The 20,820-nt window shown below is 37.8% G+C and overlaps 1 protein-coding gene across 7 annotated transcripts in view; it reads left to right on the top strand.

Moving 5' to 3' along the window:
• Window positions 1–20,820, top strand: part of PPP3CA (protein phosphatase 3 catalytic subunit alpha) — a 320,387-nt gene that overhangs the window by 288,823 nt on the left and 10,744 nt on the right. For all 7 annotated transcript variants that reach the window (XM_032333006.1, XM_032333012.1, XM_032333009.1 and 4 more), the window contains one exon: window positions 15,794–15,878. In XM_032333006.1, the coding sequence (XP_032188897.1) occupies window positions 15,794–15,878 (85 nt within the window). The remainder of the gene's footprint in view (window positions 1–15,793; window positions 15,879–20,820) is intronic.

Here is a 20,820-nt window from a genome sequence, read left to right as displayed (position 1 = left end):
TTTATATTATCTCCTCCTAAAACAACCGGTTGATATAGATGCTATGATTATCCCTCTTTTACATTTGAAGTGATTGAGACTGGATGAGGTGAAGGTAAAGTGTAGGGTCACACAGCTAGTGAAGTAGTAGAGCCTGGATTCAAAGCAATGTCTGCCTTGTTCTCAGACTCTTGAACTTTCTACAAACTGTGATTACAATGCTTGGAATCTTTTTCTTTGAAGCAGTGTGATGCCTTTTTGTTGTTGTGAAGAAACAACAGTTAAACATAATATAGTTTGTTCTGTTTAAATATACTATAAAATAAGAAAGTGGGTTTTTTGCACTATTTAGCCATGAAAGTCAAATAAATGGCAAATAAAACAGTTTCATTCTATCCCTTTAATTTTAGTTTGCTCCAAGAAGTTATGTGATTCATTATATTCAGGATTTTGTTGTAGCTGAGCAGACTCCTGGCTCCTCTAGTCTTTGCTAAGTAGAAATCACGCCATGAATTTCTTCTTCTTAGCGTCTGCCTTACAAATAAAGGAATTTGATAGCCTATCTAGAACAAGGTTGCTATTTTAAATTGGTCTGTGGTTCTTTAATGTTGAAAATAAAAACGTATTATCTTGTAAAGTTTTGAAACAGTTTAATACCAATGCATGTCGTTTGAGAATCTAATTTCTATATATTGGGGTCTTTGTTTCCTGTTTCTACTTCTGATTTTGGATGATAAAATTATAGTCTGGTTTCAATTTGGGGTTGTTATTCACCAGACCATTTTAGAGAAAGAAGAAATCCAAATAGATGTATTTCTTTTGGGTAGTTAATTCACATTAATGAAGAAGACTCATTTCAGACCAAAGATTAGAAAGTTATCCCAAAATTGGGATTGGGGGGGAGAGCTGACAGAAGTCAAGCAAACTGCATCATTTCAAAGAGTTCTTTATTGTTCATTATTACAACAAGAACATCTGGAATAGTGATAAGCATTAGAAACCTAATAACAGTTTCATGAGTTAGAAATATTTATTTATTTGGAACTTTCTTTCAAGTCCTAAAATCGTAGACTCTGAGATCACATATATGTGTTTGTGTGTGTATGTTGTGTACACACATACATACACACAGACACAAGTTATGTTTGAGACTATGTTATGTGGCAAGTCTGGCTACCACAGAACAGTGAAGGTGAAACTGAAATCCTGTAGAATAAGAAAGGAAAGAAAAGAATAATAAAATGAAGACATTTCAAGCCAAGTATAGTTTCAGGCTGCACTGGAAAGACTTAATATCAAGTTAGAATTTATTCCTCTGCTTTCATCAAAGAGCAAACCACATGGTGGAACTCTTCTCCTTTATCCACATTTTTGCGTTGTCCTAATATTAACCACAGACCAGTCACTGAATATGGGATCAGAGCAGTTTTTTGCAAACCTCTATGAAACCATCTAAATTTATACAAGAAAATTATCTCCCATCATCTGCTTTGAATTACTAGGTAATTCTTGATATGAAGTATCATAGGTTCCAGAGTGTCTCCCCACTTCTTTTAGTCTAACTTAACTTAAGCCATTTCCAACATTTTGAAGGGTGAAGTTGGGAATTAGTGGCACTAACACGGCACTTGACTGGTCCCTGAAGAATACCTCTATAAAGGTTTGGTTATATTATTTTCTATCAAAACTGTGTTTAGTTGCCATGATGAACATTTGCGACAAAATTTCATCTTAAAAACTCCCTTCTTCTGCCCTTGGCATCTGGCAGCAACACATATACCAAAAGCCATTAACCTAGAGTTTCTCTTATGGCTGCAGTTATTGTCATTTCTGTGCATCTCATAATATCCTTCTATATTTCAGGTTCCTGATTTTGAAAAAAAAAAAAAAGATGTATGTCCTATAATAATTGACAGTTTGGGGTAAGGGGAATATTAAGTTTTAATATAAAAAAATAGAAACATCGAGGGGTGCCTGGATGGCTTAATCAGTTAATCATCTAACTTTAGCTGGGGTCATGATCTCACGGTCCTGAGATGGAGCCCCACATCTGGCTCCCTGCTCAGCAGGGAGTCTGCTTCTCCCTCTCTCTCTGCTTCCTCCCTCTGATCCTGCTGTCTCTCTCTGTCTCTCTCTCTCTCAAATAAAGAAATAAAAATCTTAAAAAAAAATTTATAAAGACCCCCAAATTTACCTGGAAGCATTAAAAATAAAATAGAAACATTTAAAGATTTATTTATTTGTGAGAGAGAGAAAGAGAGAGAGCAGGGAGAAAGGCAGAAGGAAAGGGAGAGAGAGAATCTTCAAGTAGACTCCCAGCTGAGTGTGGGGTCTGACATGGAGCTTGATCCCAGGACCCTGAGTTCATGACCTGAACTGAAATCAAGCCTCTTATCCAGTTTGCACCACCCAGGAGGCCCGAAAATAGAAACATTTAGATATAATAAATAAATAAATAAATAGCTTCAAGGAACACAGGCTGATATGATTCTTGTTCTGTCAACATTGACACATAACCTGAAGTTGGTAAGCTTGGAAAAATGCTTACAAAATGAACAAAGGATGAGTAGGAATATAAATTAGGAACTTGATAATGTATCTAAAAGTTGAGGTGACCAAATCAAACAATGATAGTGTTAAGAATAAAACAAAGTGAGCTATTTCAAAGAATAGTCCAAGGACTTAGAGCTATAAATCAATGGGGCAAAGGAAAGAAAAATTAATTTGGGTGGTTCAGGCCTAGGGGTCTAGGAGGATGAGAACATTTATGGAAAAACAAGTTTCAGGAGAAATGAGTTTAAGTAAAAGGGACACACATAGCTCTGGAAATGTCTAAGCGAGGTTTGGAAGTGGAGTCCTAGAAATTGGGAACAAAATCTGGACTGGTGATAGAATCTTGGAATTAAATGTCACAGTCGACTCTATTGGCCTCTAAAGCTGCTGACATAAAAGGGTAAGATCAGAAAATTGCAGGCTAATCCTTTAAATTAACCCTTGTTGAAGCTGGGGGAAAGAAGACAAAGGAGAGAAGGAGAAAGAAGGAGAGATCAAGTAGAAAGGACCAGGATTGTATACCGATTCAGGCAGCAGCTGTTAAAAATATTTGCACTAAGTGCAGAAAAATTACTGTGAGATGTAAGTCTGGCCAAAATATGAAATATTAGGACATCACTATGCTTGTCAGATATCAGATTATTGAAAAGAGATGTTTATGGTAGCTGTGGTATTTATACTAGCTAAAAAAGAACATAGCAATCATTGGCAAAGGACCAAAAAATAAAATTCAGAGTACCTCAATTTTCATATCATACTTTTATTTTATTTTATATATTTTTAGTTCTCTGTAAAAATACTCCTTTATGGAATGTCTTTTTCTGTATATGCAGGCAAACACATGGTTTCTGCCTTCGTTGAGCTGAGAGACTCAGGCAGCAAGAAATGGATTTTAAGTATTTTGTCTTACAGAGGCTTGAAAGGGTTGGGGGAGGGAGCATGTATTGGGACAAAAATATTTGATAACTCAAGGAGAAAATTTAGAGGAGTCTTTCTTGTCTTTTACTTCTGACAAGTAAAAGAAAAACACCTTATGTATATTACTGCATTTGGATGTACAGCCATGTGAGAAATCCATGTAAGTTTTCCAGGAAATGATATGAAAAGATGAGTTTTAGTTGACTGTTGACCAGTGTTAAGTTCTCTTATCTTTTTTATAATATTTGAGTTTGAGTGAGGTAATTGGAGAAAGGAAAGACATACATAGAAAGGAAAAATATTCAGTATTTTATAAAAGGTTTTGTTATTTTTTCATCAGGATTTTATGAATTACCATCGAGTTTAGTGTTGTTTTTTTTCAGTTACTTAATATTTTGGTCTATAATGTAGAGTATAAGCCATTTTTGTCACAATAAATGTATCCCTTGTACTCTGTACCATTTATAGTAAGGTAACTACTTTTGTTTTTTTTTCATGGTTATACCATAAAATGGAAGCAAATAGTTTATATCCAATATATCATTAAAATTGAAACATGTGTAAAAAAAATACACAGGGATTTCCTACATAGTAGGCTAGAAATTCCCATCGTATTTATGGCTATTGGTGTTTTGGGGCCTTGACTATCATACAAGGTGCCTGGGTAGCCATCATATTGTAATCAGTATCATCAAGTCTAGCTTATCATATTTAGTTGCAACAATTAAAGTCCTTTTAAGTTGCTAATTAAAATGATACAACAACACAGACATTGAAAGTACTGCTTTCCCTTCGTATTGTACTACCATGATTTTGCACAAATGTGCTTCTTTATTACCTAGCCGGATTTTCACATTACGAAGAAGCCAGACTTTGCAGAACAAAGTAAACATGAAAAAAACAGCCATATCATTATTGGTATTTGGTTGGATCGTGTCCACCATTGGCTAGAATATTATGCTTACAGTAAGATAATACTCTCAAATTTTATGCTGCATTTTCAGAGACACATGTATTTTATACATGTACAGTATTTATACCCAGGTTTAAAAATCATTAATTTTGTAGTGTTTGAGCCTTCCTCCAACTAGTGGTGACATTAGCCAACTTACACTAAACATTAGCTATTGCGTATCTAAGCATACATTTCAACTGAATGTATTTGAGAAAGAAATATGAGAAATTTGAGAAAGAAACCTGAATACATTCTTTATTTGAAAGGAATTGAAGTAGAGAGCTCTTTTTCCTCAATGAAGGCAAAGATTTTGTGTATATGTCTATACTTTAGAAAAACATCACTTCTCACAAACAAGGTTAAGGTAATTTGGATGTGAGAGAGGCATTCTTCACAAAAGGGACTAGAGTGGTAATGGAAGCTTGCTGGAAAGTGATACCATAAGAAAAGATAATTCGTCTTGTATTTTTGGCAGAGCTTTCATGATTCTCTTTGTACTAAGCCATTTTATGGGTCCAAGTTGTCTACCCGAAGTACTTATATGAGAATAATTATTAGTTAATTAACAACTGCAGACAGAGTTGTTGTGAGTCCAACGTTTGTAAAACATTCTTTTGATAATAATCATTTGATCTCTGATAATGAGTCTAAGGACTTTATGAAAAAGTGAAATAAGTGCTCAGAAAATCTAGATTTTAAAAATATTTTTCTATGAGTATAGTCTATTTGGGCTCTTCCTCTTTACGTATAAAACTTTTACTATACTTTTACTATAAAACTTCTCTTCCACTTTTTCTCAGCATAGACATAGACATCTTGATTATATTTTGTCAGCCCACCTTTTGGAAGTGTTCCTTTTCCCTTCCCTTCCCCTAACCCTTTCTCTTCCCTCCTTCCTTCCTTCCTCTTTCTTTCTTTTTTTTTTTTTTTCTGAAAAGTGAAACCAGCAGCATCCTGGCTGCCAGCATTTTCCCCTAGTAGATGTGCCATTATCTGGGGCCCAGCCTTTAGCCTGGTTGGCACAAAATAAAACTGAGGTCCCAACTTGGGGAGCTTGATATTAACAAAGATCACACAATCAATCTTTTAATCTACAGTGAGAAGTGTGAGTGTTAGAGGAATTGGAATGTCCACCTCTCCACAAGCATTTCCTTCTTCTTAATAATAATTGCAAACATTACTGAGTACTTCTCATGGACCAAAGCTCTGTGCTAAGTGCTCTAGCAGGTAACATGGTATTGGGCACACATTTGTTAAATGTTGGGAGTGAATGAACACATTACTTATTTAATTCTTCAACCCACCTATGAAGTGTATCAGTCAACCTGCTACTGTAATGGATTTTGGCTCTGGGTCAGCACTTTTCAGCTATTAACTTTAGGCAAATTACCATCTCTAGTCCCTAGAATCATGCTAAGGACGGTGGAGACTAATAGTACTTCCTCTAGTGGTTGTTGTGAAGGTTATATGAAATAATGCAAATAAAGCACTTTGAACCTTCTTGACTTTACACAACCTAGACTAGAAACCTAGTCACCTGTCCAGGACAGCACAACTAGTGAATGGAATTGCTAAAGCTCCAACATGTGTCTTTTATTCCCAACCAAAATTCTTCACCATGGTTCCCTTTTCTCCCTCCCACTTGCCAGTATCTTCAGGTCTTCAGACAAGTGAATGAGCTGCTATTCATGATCTGAAGCCTTGCACTAGGGCCAGAACCTTTGAAGCCTTTGCTCCCTGGACAGAACTTCCCTAGACATTTCAGATGTTTGCCTCAGCTTCTCTTCTGTACTCTGCCTCTGTGGCCCACCAGCACATTTTTGATTGGTGTATCCCCTTCCTCTGATAAGATAATAATATCTGTAGCTATTGTTTAAGTCTCACTTAAGTCTCCTGTACATGCCTGTGTGCTGATCATAGGCCACAACCCAATGCTCATTTCTTTATTCTCATTCTTGGGTAAAACATCACTGCATTCCCCATGTGCTGGCAAAACACCCACCTAGGTCTTGAGGAGCGCCAGAAGACCTTTGAGTGGCTTTGTTTCAGATAAGCTCAATACAGACCCATGCCTCCAGGTGGGATGTGGCCGGGAGGGGTGTTGGGGGAGACGGTCTCCACTGTGAGACCAATGAGTTGCCTTACTTCTCTCGGCCTGTTTTTTTATTGTGCTATCAGATGGTGCTCAGTTCATTTTCTATCTAGCATATGACACGTAGGACCATGAAACATATTTTACGCTGTCCATTTCCCCCCTTAATTTGTATCATTTCAGAGATAAATTTAGTTTGGATGGTTTAAATGTAGTTCTAACATTTGATGAATGCATAAATCCATAAGGGTCCAGAATTTCCTTCTAGTGCATGCATCCTTTTGGCATTTAGCATACAGGCACAATGAGGTCCTTAATAAATACCTTTTTGAACCGTTACATCCTCACCTATACACAGAACAATCCTGGATAGCTTGGACACCCAGGCATTATGATTGTTTCTCGCATAGCCAAGAAGTCTAAATTATTAACTCGGCATTTATTATTTTATTTCATTTTGCTTTGATTTTGACTTATCAGTTTACAAATTTGATGTGTTTCTGATATGACAAAGAGGCCAGTCTGACCTGGCATGTGAAATCCCATTAGCTTCTACTTTGGTAAGTATAAATCAACTCAAATGTTCTTTGTAAGGTATAGTTTGACTATGTGATGGTTTCTTGAAAAATCAATGGAAGTTCTCTAATGTACTTTGAGATCTTTTAATTTTTACCCAAGTTAGATTTATGTGTATAGCCAGTTTCTGCGATTCTTCTGAGGAGTCCCTGAACAGATGGGACAAAATGTCTCAGAGAACAAAAGTCCATGAAATCAAATTAAAACTTGTAAACAGAAGTAACTTTTAATTATGCAGGATAATCAAATAATGACAGTTACTTGACATTTGGGAGTAGTCTGTACATTTTTAAGATTTCCTATCCAGATAATTCATTTATGTTTTATGACAAGAAAAGTGGGGAAAAAACAGTCTAGGCTGTACTTGCCTTTCTTGGAATCCATTACATAAGAGAGGCTTTTTATTTTAAAAAAATATATATATTTTAAAGGATCTTCTGTTCCTTTCAAAATAGGATATGAGACAGAATCATCTTGTGCCAAATATCACACTATTGCAGGGTCTCTTACGTGCTGAGATTTTAGTTGAACTAAAAAACATATGGGAAAAAAATTGAGAATATGTGGTTTGGAGTGAATATGGAGTGAATAGCCATTATATTCCAATTTTATCACCTATGTATATGTCATATAGTAGAATGAAAAACAAAATCAAAAAGTATTCCAAATATTTTAGGTTATGATCTTCAAAGAGATGAAGTTTTACAGGATATATTGAAATCTGTGATCCAGGGGGTGTTTTCCTACCTCACGGAGTAACCTACGTAAGCAGAAGGAGAGCTGTTTGGTGAGAGCCAGCACCTAACAATCTCTTTGGACTAGATTTAACTGGAACTTTTTGTCAAGTGCTTGAGCAGTACAGATCTCCAAGTATGGCTAGTCAAGGAGCTCTTCTGGCAGCCATCAACCCTAGAAACTGAGCGATCACTTTCTTGATAGAGCAGCAGTCTTCATTCTAGAACATTTGTACTACTGGGGTTACCCACGGACATCTCAAGGGGAGTTTCAAGGGAATCCATTTTCTCATCCTCAGCTTACAGATGTCCTCCTTCCGAAAACTCTACTGAGCTGGAAAATTCAGGCCTCATTATAGCTTCTCCTTTTCCACCTCTTCTTTCTCAATTGTCCTTCTCCAACTTTAACAGAAAGGCATAGGTCTCCAGAGACATCACCATTGTAAACCTTGCCTTGACATGTTTAGTACTGGGTACCAACAGAGAGATGCTGAAGACTCAGTGTCTAGAAGTCTCCTTAAGCAAGGTGACATAACCACCCCCCATCTTTGTCACTAAGGGATGCATTCCAATAAAACTTTATTTCTATGCTTTTAACATATTTTTAAGTATTTATCATAGATTTATGCTATCTAGCTCATTTATGTACTACTAATAATTGTGATCTTGATTACAAAGGAATTTTTGAACACTTAGGGCTTCATTGTGTCAGGAAATTTTTTAAAAATACATTTAACTCAGGGGCACCTGGGTGGCTCAGTCAGTTAAGCATTTGCCTTCAGCTCAGGTCATGATCTTGGGGTCCTGGAATTGAGTCCCATGTTGGGCTCCTTGCTCGGCAGGGAGCCTGCTTCTCCCTCTCCCTCTGCCTGCCTCTCCCTCCTGCTTGTGTGCTCTCTCTCTCAAAAATAAATAAATAAAATCTTGTAAAAAAATAAAATAAAAAAATATAGTTAACTTAGATTTTGAAACATATTTTTGATAATAACGTACAGAGTAGTCATAAAACTATTTTAAAGTATAAACATATAATTCACTAGATTAAAATCAGAGAAATGGAAATGGAAATAGAATTTCAAAGAGAAATAGGACTCATGTACATTTCTAAGTGTCAATGAGTATCTTGTTCGTGGACTTTTTTTTCTTTAAATGGGTGATGATGGGATGAAATTGTTGTGACATTTATATGCCATTAGTAAAAAAAAAAAAAAGGTAATGCAGTCATTTTAAAAATGGAAATATCTATTCTTTACAACTATTTAAATTTAGTGGTGGGGATAGTATACTTTGGAGGATAGTCTTTAATAGATGCATGAGTAAAAAATGTAAAAGCTACAGTTTTAAAGTCAGTCTGTCATAGTGAACACAGTTACTCAGTGTTGATGGTGCTACCCCTAAATCCAGGGATTCTAATGCCTGACAGTGTGGGCAGATGTTGTAAAGCACTTGACAAGCTCATAGCCAAGGGCAAAACCAGGTGGATGTCTAATGTAACTTATAGATTGCATCACTTTGTTGGCATTTAGAAGCTCAAGATTTATTACTATAGTAGGCCAGGGAAACAAAAGACAAAGAGTAAGGTTTAGGGATTATGACACATGATTTGGATTCGTAGCCTGATGGGGACATGTGTTCTCCTAAGTAAGATAGATTGTATACTATGGTGTCATCATTATCATCTGTAAAAAAGTGCAGTTATGCAAGGTTTTTAAGGGGCATCTGAAGACTCTTCTTTGTATGATATCTTGTATTTCAAGGTGCTGATTTTGGATGGAAGCCTAACTAATTTTTGTCTTTAGTATAACACAACAAAAGATATTTTTTATCTCAACATCTTGTGCTTAATTCTATCGCTAGCCTTTATTCAAATTCAATAATTGCTCTTTTTGATGAAAAATACAATCTGGGGGTACATCTAAACTCTGCTTAATAATAATGAACTACGATAAAATTTTTCTTTCAAAGAGAATAAGTTTCCTACAGAGATCAATTTTGTTAACAAATTTGGAAAAGTGGTAACTTCTCTCTATTAGTTTCTTAGATTCTAATTAAAAAGGTAGAGATTTGAAGCTTACCAGCAATATATAGTTCTTAAAATATCTTTCTTTTGGAAAAAAAAAAAGTGCAAAATGTTAGTGTATATGCGTACTTTTGTATAGAATATATTTTATTTAATAATATATGCTATGAATATACTTGTATTAAAAGGCATTTAAAGAAAGAAGCCTAAATAATAGCAAAAATTGAGGCCACTTAAAATAATGAGGTGGAGAATTTCTGCTACCATTCACATTAAAAAGTAAACACCTCACTTTTCTCTGCTTTTTTGGAAAAGGAGATTTTTCACATTCTAATAATCTGAAAATGTTCCTATTTTACAAGACATCTGAGTATAAAAGTTTTAAGTAGCTCATCATCTTCATTTCTTACAATTACCAAAAGGCACTGAAAGCAATTAGAATCCATTGAATTGGACATATAAAACAAAACCTTATTGGGTCAATGTTCTCTGGGAGCTGAGGAGGGATGGGGTATATGTAGCCACACTGAGAACTTTCCTTTATTGCTTCCTTTGGCCAGCTCATGCATCCTCCTTATAACATAAAGGGCGGGATGGAGACGCCTCTCTTCTCAAAAGCCTTTCTCCCTTCCCTCAAAACCAAGTTTCTTGCAAATACAGTTTTGCTTTTTTGACATTTTATTATTAAAATATTTTAAATATACAAGAATGTTGAAACAATTGTATGGTCAATATCCATGTACTCATCACTTATAGTCTACAATTAACATTTGATTATATTTACTTTCATGTATCTACCTCTCTGCTATCCGTCAGTTCTATCCATCCATCTATCCATCAGTCCATCTCTTTCTGTCTTTGGTAGATACATGACAGGGTATGTTCTGTTAATCTCTACTATGCTGGTACGTAAGTATGCTCGTACAAGTATGCTAGTAAGTAAACTTCTTGCCTGAGTGTACTTACATGCTCACGCCTTTACAGGTTGGTCCAGGCAGCTCCTGCTTCTCTCACCTGTCCTCACCCCAGCATATCTCCATCCACATAAGACTTCTCACCCACCACTGAATATAACATGGACTGTTGTGGCCTCCAAAAGTTTGCAAATTTTCTTCCTTCTACAGAGAATACTCATTCTCCTTGTTCTTTTGCTCTTGCTTATCCTTCAAGATCCTTTAACTACTATGATTTCAGTGAAGTTTTTTTCTCATGCCTCAAGGCAGTTAGTACCTGCTATCAATGGCATGCTGGTGTGCCTTTAACAACTCATCCTCCGGGGGCGGGGGAAATGGCCCTAGTGTGTGGCATTTGCAGATTTCCACAGTATATATTCTCTTCCCTGCTACTGATGTCAGGCTGCCGGCATGAGGTTGAGAAGAGATATGCCCAGGGTCACCTGGTGGCTCATTCAGTTAAGTGTCTGACTCTTGATTTTAGCTCTGATTGTGATCTCAAGGTCCTGGGATGGAGCCCGTATTGGGCTCCATGCTCAGAGGGAGGGCTGTTTGAGATTCTCTCTCTGCCTCCCTTTAGACCTCCCCTTGCTCATGCTGTCTCTCTCTCTTAAACAAATAAAATCTTAAAAACAAAAAGAGAGAGATGCGCTCAGTCTACTCTCTCACTAGTGGACTCGAGCCAGCTTGGGCACACCACTGCTACTATCACTCGATTTGTCCCACTCTCTTGTTGTCATTCCCGTGATTTCCTCCAGCGGAGATCCCGCATCCTTCATATTTCTGTTGCTGGCATTTAGCACGTGGCAGGTATACGGGATAAGATTCACAAGCACACTTAATGAAGAAATGATTTGGGTGGTATCGCATTCTATCTAGCACTTCCCACATAGTCTAATTCAGTTAACACGGAGGGGTTTGCAGCAGTACCTCAGCAGGCTGGAGCTGTGAGCTGGATGACAGAGCACGTGTGATGTGTGGCAGAAAGCCCATGTGCTGAGAATCTCTCTTCCCCCTAGCAGCTGGCTCCTCCCTGCAGTGAGGCTGCTGCACTTTCCCGGTCCCCTTAGAGGCTGCAATCCGCCCTGCAGGGATGCCGCACTCACTCAGCAAGCCATTTGGCGTGGATGCCTTTCAAAGTCATGAAAAGTCAGCGAGGGGCTAAGTTAAGGTCAGAAAGGACTCATGTTAAAAGCAGATCTTTAAAGATTTCCTTGGTCTCTACATTAGCCTCTTCCACTTTGAGGACAACTGAGTGTGCAGGTTTGCCTGGATTCTGGATATAGTAGCATCAGACCCCAGGCATAAAGGAAGATTAGAACTTAAAAGTTGAAGACAGAGAGAGACGGGCTCAAAAAAGAAGTGATAATTACCTGAATGGAAATACAAAATGAAATTTACTTAAAATGACTGTTTCTTTTTTTTAACACATGAAATGTTGCCTTTCCGTTATGGACTTGTAGGTTAAAATGTTCTGTTCTTTTCAGTGAAAAATAGTCACTTCAGTTTTAATGTAAAAGGAATTTTATGTTCCTGCATTATTTTATTTGCTCGATTTTAATTTGAGCTACTGTAGTCATTTCCAGGACTTAAAGAGAGCAAGTATGTTGACTGTGACATTGTGTTTGCATGTTGCAACTAGTAAAATTCTGAAAAACATGCTTTTTCTTTGATCCCGCTATAGAATACAGACTGTGAGGAATTGCAATGGAACAAACATTATTTGAGTATTTCAAATTTTGGTGAGGTTATCCAAGTGTGGCATTAGTTTCATTTTGATTTTGAATATTTGGAAAATACTGAAGGCAATTTCTAACTTAAGAGATACTCATTTTGAATTTCTCTTCACATTGTCTACGATTAGGTTATTTTTTATTTTTTGAGTAAATGTATTCTAATTTTATAAAAGGAGTAGTAAACTTTTTACCTGTGTTATTGAGACATTTAAAAAGAGACAACCGTTCTTCATTAAGAAAGGTGTTGTCAGGGCGCCTAGGTGGCTCAGTCAGTTCAGCAGCTGCCTTCAGCTCAAGTCATGATCTCAGGGTCCTGAGATCAACCCTGCTTAGGGCTCCTTGCTCAGTGGGGAGCCTGCTTCTCCCCTGCCAGCTGCACCTTTTGTTTGTGCTCTCTCTGATGTAAAGAAAAAAAAAATGTTGTAACGTGCTGTGAATCATCATTTTTTGGGAGTACACCTATGAGTACATAAAGTAGAAAAATCTGTTGCATGCTCTTCAGTAGGTCATTTGATCTGAAAAAAAAAAATAAGGAAGGACAGACTGACTCTATCAGAATGTTGATTTTACATTTCAAATTCAGAATCCATTTGAGCATTTTTCTAAGAATCAGTTGATACTGAGCTGAAAAGTACAGTTCCATACAATTTCTTTCCCTCCCTTTCTGACTAGCTTCTTATTTTTCTTTGCTCTGGTTGTGGTTTTTACAAGGCCTTTACTGAAAAATTTCTGGGAGATTATCCTTCTTATATATTTCTCATTTATTTTATGTTTTGCCTTTCTCATTTCTCTTAAAAATATACAGTTTTATTTCTAGCTGCTCCTTCTTGCTGCTCTCCTTACCGTGCTTCTAAATATAGTCACCACTTTTGGACCTCACCCACATTTTACATTCTTTGTGTCTTTTGGATGGATTTATGATCTGGCCATACTGTGTGTTGGAGAGGGTCAGAATCTTTTCCCTGACTTAGCATTCCATGACCTCAGATTGGACTGGGTCAAACACACTGGAAATACTAACTATAGAGTAAGAATAGCATGGTGTTAGACCCAAAACAGAATTTAATGGAATAACAGAAAATATATAGATAAGAAAGAAAGCTACCTTAAGGAGACTAATTGCGATCCCACTTTTTTCTTTACTTAACAAATGTTTCTTAGTAGTCTCTTGATCATAAATTACCTAAAATGCAAGCACAGGAACGTCAGACTTTTAAATGGTCTCTAGGACAGGATTTATTGTATGAAGAATCATAATTACAAATCATAGGTAGTAAATATTGTTAGAAACCCAGGATAAATTTCAAGGCAGGGATCCGGCCACACACTGTTTTCTTCTCAACTGTTCTGGCCAACAGCATGTAATTCAAGGAACCTAGCAAATGAGAATCCATGGTTCCACTTAATCATTAGAAAAACTGTATTGGAGAGTGGTTTTCTCTCATGCATTGAAACTTCCTCTTCTCGTCTGCAGGCAGAATAGCTGCTAGTAATAAGTCCAGCCAGTCAGTATGTTGGGAGATATCCGCCTTGCAGGTTTTGCCACAAGGGAGAAAGAAATGGCCAAAAATATGGGCTGTATTCAGGTTAGAGAGACAAGGGGAAAAAGCCAGCTCACTGGTACGCACCTTCTGGGGAACACCCGTGAGTGCGTGAGGTGGGTGTGCCCTCATAGCTCTTCTGGGGCACTAACCCCCTCAGGAGAAGGAAGTGGCCCATTATGTTTTCCTCTTCCTTGGGGGAGAGAAAAGCAGAGGTTTGGGTTTTGTTTTTGTTTGTTTGCTTTTTATCCGGACAGTTCAAAATTGTGTGTGTTGATGTGTGTTTTCCTTCTTACAGAAATGTTAGGGTAGTGATTAATTATTTGACTCTCATCAAACAATGAAAAGGATTCTAAATCACATTCTTAAAAGCCTGTGAAGAACCTGAGGTTCCTGGGTGGCTCAGTTGGACAACTACCTTTGGCTCAGGTCATGATCCTGGATTCCTAGGATCGAGCCCTGCAATGGGCTCCCCACTCAGCTGGGAGTCTGCTTCTCCCTCTGACCCACTCCTCTCTCGTGTGCTCTCTCTCATCCTCTCTCTCTCAAATAAGTAAATAAAAGGTCTTTTTAAAATTAAAAAAAAAAACTTGCTGAGAGAAAAAGCAGAACTCTTTCCATCCAAAAAGGTCAAAAAGCTTGTCCTTATCTCAGATTGAAAGACCAAAAATTGTACCAATTAGCACTGGTAGGTTGCAATCTCTAAAAAAAATTAGCCGACTTAATAAATTGTTCATTTGGATTAAGAATATTTCTGATATTATCTGAAAGGAATATTTTCTTGTATTTATATTGGTGGCAGTAGAACTAGAAAAACAATCTTGTGTTAACACTTCCTACAAAGTCCCATATAATGTATAATAAGGCTACCTGAGCCCTTTTACCTTGGATTATAAAAATCTTCGAAAGAGAGATGTTTTTCTGTGATTTGCACTTCTCCAGACATGCTTTGGGAATTTAATAAAAAATAAAATAGGTTCACTAAAGATCATATAGTATTATTTTTAAAACATGATAAAAATGTTTACAAGTAACAATAACCCGCATAGATTGATTTTTTTTTTCATTTGGAAAATACAGTAAGTGGTAGAAGTTACTCAGACAGACCTGTGTGTAACTTTTACATAAGTACTAAAATACAGACCGTGCCACCATCTCTCACTAAACCCAATGCAGTATCTCTCCATTTTCCCCTCTAGAACATGTGAACCAGCAGAAGATGGAAGAGTATCAAGTCCTAAAAGAAATGTTTTTATGGCCACTGAATGACATGCATGAGATTTCAGGGAACTTAGGGAGTTGAGACTCCCTTCACTTCAAGGGAGAACTTTCGAAAAAGGAGCTTCCTAATAAAGTAGTCTTCTCAGCATGGAGTCCAGAAATGAGTAGAAAGTCCTGGTGACTCACCTGATTCTTTTTGCCAATACATACTCTCTCTGTAAAAACAAAAGATAAGGATAGGAACCAACCTGGTCAGCTCCATGATTTTTCTCTTTACCCACCTCTCCTTGGAAATCTCGAAAGTTGTGCTTTGGCATTTTGGGGACCTCTCAAGAACCACATCCAAGTATTAATAGCCAGATGTATAGGTTTTTAAAATTAATTCTGAGATAAATTCACTGTTGGGGGAGGGAGGTGGTTTTGCTTACTGTAGTCGGTTATATATCTAAACTTGTAAAGTAATTACAGTTAGATAAAAGGTCACTGACTACTTAACCCTCTCTTTTAAAATATAGGAGCAACAGCCGCGGCCCGGAAGGAGGTGATAAGAAACAAGATCCGAGCAATAGGCAAAATGGCCCGAGTGTTCTCGGTTCTCAGGTGGGATCATTGTTCTGGTGTTTCTGTTTTGAATGTGATTATGTGTCTTCTGATAAACATTTTAATACTGTAATCTGGTAATATAAGTATTTTACTAGAAAATATTTCCTTTTTCTTAGTTGTTGTTTTTTTTTTTCTTTTAAATGGGATTGTTTGTTCCTTACTTTCTTAGTCAAATTGAAATATTCTAAATTATTTCCTTAGAGAAAGCCTCTAATAAGGCTTTTTCACATTTTAACACCATTTCCTGCTGGACTTTAGAAAATTTATTTCACGATAGGTTGAAGTTGTAGTGACATAGGAAAGCTGTTATAATTCATTTTATGTTTCATTTTGGTTCTGTGGTAAAAGATGAACTTATCAGGTGCATTTCACTAGATTTCTAGGAAATGAACATTAATCATTGAGCTTGTTCATGTGACTCTGTTATTCTAATAAGTCATTGAGAGAAAAATAGTTATTTAATAGTTATTTAATGTTTCAATTCCCATGCAGTGGTTATTTTTTTAAATAGACACGAACCATGTTATTATTAATCCTACGTTGTAAAAACAAATGTTTTCTTGAAGAGAACTAACTCCACTTTATTTAAATTCTTTTATCTACTATTTGGTAAGACAAAGTAATATATTTCTCCTCAAAAAATTGCCTTGAAATATGGCATTATTTATATGTGAGGAGTATATGGTCAATTCACAATTCCCCATTAAAAAGGATAAATAAGTATACCTTGCAAAACAGACCATTTCCATGTTGTATGATTCATAACCAAATTTTTGCCAAATTTTTATCTCAACTCTTCTTCCTAGAGTAGCTGCGTGGGCTCTTCTGATTTCTCCTCTGGCTGTTGCTAGTCTATTCCTGGTAGAGTCACTAAAGAATAACCAAATAGCTTGTTGCCAAAAGCAGGGAGCTGTGAAAAAGATGAAAGGCAATATCGTCCTTTCTTAAAGACACCAAATCAAAGTCAATAATAGCTCCGTGCTGACCAGCCAGATCTTGAAGAGTCATGTTAAGGCTGAAAATAGGGCACTGTTGCTCCTTACAGCCTAAAGAACGAGGCTGCCTGTGCGCTAATGCTTTCTATTCCTGACTGAATTTCCAGGACTCACTCACTCATTCAGTAATAACTATACACGTAAAGCATTGATTACATACCATGAAGAGAAAAAGGCGGATAGCAAGTGGGACATGAGGCACTTATTTTAGTGGGTGGCCAACAAAGAACTTTCTGAAAAATAGCATTTGAGTAGGAAGTGTGGGGGTGACCTTCACGAAAACGCAGAGTTAAGAGTGTTTAAGACAGAGAGAAGCAGGTGCAAAGATTCTTGGATGGAAACCAGGTCATCAGTTTTGAGGCCCAGGAAGGTCTGTGTGGCTGGAAGGATGTCTTGTGGCAGCAAAAGACCACGTGAAGATCGGAAGTCCACCAGGACTTCTGCAGAATCACTTGCTTGTTTATCATACTTCACATTTACTGACTTTTTTTTTCTTGATTTTTTTTTTTCTATCTGAAGTCTCTTGATTTTTTTTTTTTTTTCTATCTGACGTCTCTGTGGGAAGAAGTAAAAACAGCTCCAAAATTTCCAAGTGAAAGTGTATTTAAGGAAAAAAGGAAAGCCTTTCTTAGTATAAAAACTTGTTTCCATCCATGTTAGTTTTCAAAGCATATGAAGGTGGTAAAGGCAATGCTATAGAGTCATAAGTAGGTGTCAAGATTGGAAAGTCCTTCTAGTCAGTCCCCTGCCCACAGGTACATAAGATGGAATTGTGCCCAGCTGAGAAATGTTCTCTTCACACCCAGCAATGGTCAGTGACTTGACAGAGATTGCATACATTGATGGAAAATAAAGAGAAATACATTGTATTGCAGAATGCAGGTGCAGGGGGTGTCTAGCCTGAGAAAAGAAGGTGAAGGTTAGCAAGGAATGACGGAATGTTAGATGTGTACAGTACACTGAGTCAGGTGCAATGAATACCAAGTTAGAATGACAGACATGTGGACAAGAAACTAACAAAGACAATGAAATGTGTGCTAAGTACATGAAGAGATGCTTTGCTGCAGATGAGGATGGGGCTCCACGGAGCTCTGTTTCCTGCAAAACAGAAAACAAGAAACAATGTTCCTCAAGTGGTTGACCTAGGAGGAACGCTGTGAATGATAGGTAGGATTCCTTTAGGTGGTGAATTGTGGAACAGCCAGGTTTGGGAGCTGAGAAGTCATCAACCACACAGTCACATAGTCCTAAGGGCAGTGCTTTAAGAGCCTTCTTGCTAAGTGCCAGGTGCCCTGTCTCATGGTGTATGGATTTGACAGTAATCCACACAGCAGACTTGCAAGGGAAGCACTGTGTCCAAACTCAGTGTGCAGCACTAGTGAGTGTCTGGAACAGTGTGGTCGGCGAATTCTAAGTATTCAAAAGTGCGGAGTCTTAAGACATGAGGGTGAGTGAGGAATCCAGGGAAAAGTGAAGCTGAAGATGTATTTAAGTCCAGATCCTTAGCCTTGAATAGCATGGTCATAATAAAATATCGAATTTTTGCATGGAGGCAGGGACCATCATAGGATGTTTTTAATAGGATAAAAGGCATGCTCTAATCCATGTTTAGATATTGTATGTTAGTGGCAGTGTGACGACTGGACAACAAGAGGACTTACTGACGTCAGGGAGGACGTTTTGGAAACAACTGAATTTATCCAAACAAATTAGGGTATAGGGGGAAACATACAAAGGAAGAGACGAAAAGAATTTGTGAAGCTGGACGTTTTTAAACGTAATGAACAAATGTGAGTGGTGGTATCCATCTGTCAGGTATAACGGTCCGGCATATACCTTCCATCGTGATAATTTGCCACATTGTAAGGGAATCAGAACACTGTCTTTCAGCAGCCTTGGCAGGGAAGGTGCAGGCATGTTGCCTAAGATCCACCAGTCAAATGAATGCACAGAAAACTTGTGTTTTGAAATGAGCATCATGAGGAGGCAGAAAGCGGGGAAGGTGATTTCTCTCTCAGCTGTGAAACCTTAGAGGACAGCAAAAGAACTACTTTCTCAGAATGTGGACAGCTTTAGCATGAGCCTAGGTATTGACTCTGAACAGTGGCGGCACCCGATTGCACAGCGTGGATGGACACCCGTGCTCTTCTGGGCTGCAGACTCTCTGGGTCTGTGAGCTCTCTCAGATCCTTTAGTGCATCTCTCTGCTGTCAGAATCAGCCAGAGTAGGTTCTGTCGTTTGTTCCAGGAATTCCGACCTCTGCAAGGGGAGATGAGGGAGAGGAAATGTTCTAAGAGATTCCATAGCGATTCTAGCCTCTGCAGTGGGTTGGGTGATAGTGCTGTTATCTAAGGAAGAGGAAGTATTTCTCCATTTAAATACCTAACAGGTATTTTGGGCGAGGATTATTATAAATTGATTTGGGCATATTTTTCCTCTGGGATGCCGGTGGAATATTCATTCAGAGATGGACAGGAATTCTACCCTGGAGCTTTAGAGAGAGATGAGGGTAGGAAATGTCATGAGAGGGGACAGAGGGGACACAAGACTAAAGTAGCCCAAGTGGATGGTCTCGCTATGAAAGAGAGTAGACATAGGAGAAAAGGAAAAGAATCCTCTAGAACAGTGCTTTGTAGTAGAAATATGATGTGAGCCACATCTGTAGGTTGACATTTTCTAGAAGTCACAGTAAAGGAGTAGAAAGAAATGGGTGAAATCAATTTTAAGACCATCTTTTATTTAACATATATGTTGAGAATTTTATCCCTTCAATGTGTAGTCAGTATAAAGCTTCTGAAGGAGATGTCTTACATTCTTATTTTCGTATTAAGTGTATGAAACCTGGTGAGCATTTCATACCGACAGCACATCTCAAGTCAGGTTTCAAGTAGATAAGAGCCACACGTGGCTGGAAGCTTCCATTTTAGAAAGCACAGGTGTGGAGCCAGAGGAAAAAGATCATCCAAGGGACTGGGAAAGGGGAGGCCAGAGGAGGAGGAGAACTAGGGAAGAAAGTGATTGAGACCTCTGCAAAGAGTCTTTCCAGAAGTGGATGTGGTTATCAATGGGCCATAGAGCCAAGGTGTGTGAGGGAGGACTCAGTGGATGTGGTTGGAATTGAGGAATGGGGAAGCTGCCAGAAACTATGAGGCTTGGGTTTTGTGTGCAGCAGGAGCAACAATCAGAATATAGGGAGATGAGGAATATCGTTGAGTGCAAAAGGGAAAAGAAGGGAGGAATCCTGATTTCGAATATGAATGCAAAAAAGAAGATATGTTCCTTTCTTTAGAGGGACTCCCAATTCCAAATCCACATATTAGCACTTAAGATGATTTCTTCTTGGGGTGCCTGAGAGGCTCAGTGGGTTAAAGCCTCTGCCTTCGGCTCAGGTCATGATCCCAGGGTCCTGGGATCGAGCCCCACATCAGGCTCCCTGCTTAGCGGGGAGCCTGCTTCCTCCTCTCTCTTTGCCTGCCTCTCTGCCTACTTGTGATCTCTATCTGTCAAATAAATAAATAAAATCTTTTTAAAAAAATTAGTTCTTCTTTGTGTGACCTCTACTGGTTTGACAGCAGAAGCCTGGAAAGGTTACAGTACTGTATGAGGGCAAGCAATGATTAATGACCATCTCAAACCTAACATTTTTAAGACAACTATAGTAAAGGATATAGAAGTCTCAAAGGTGGATAACATCACCATTCTATTTTCCTTTTACTCATTCTTTTAGTAAATGTGTTTTGAATGTGGACTATATACCAGGTGCTTTCCTGTCTGGATACTTAAAACAACAACAACAGAATAAATAAACTGTATAGTTTTTCAGGGGTAATAAGTGCTTTAGGGAAAAATAAAATCAGCAAGGGGAGAGGGGCAGTATATAAACAGACTTATAAAGGAAGTCCTCACTTAGACGGCTATACTTGAGCAGAAATTCGAAGGCAGA

Source organism: Mustela erminea, chromosome 2, assembly GCF_009829155.1.
Source record: "Mustela erminea isolate mMusErm1 chromosome 2, mMusErm1.Pri, whole genome shotgun sequence".
Classification (NCBI taxonomy): domain Eukaryota; kingdom Metazoa; phylum Chordata; class Mammalia; order Carnivora; family Mustelidae; genus Mustela; species Mustela erminea.
The sequence above is the reverse complement of the archived record's forward strand: the minus strand, read 5'-3'. Positions and strand labels throughout refer to the sequence as shown.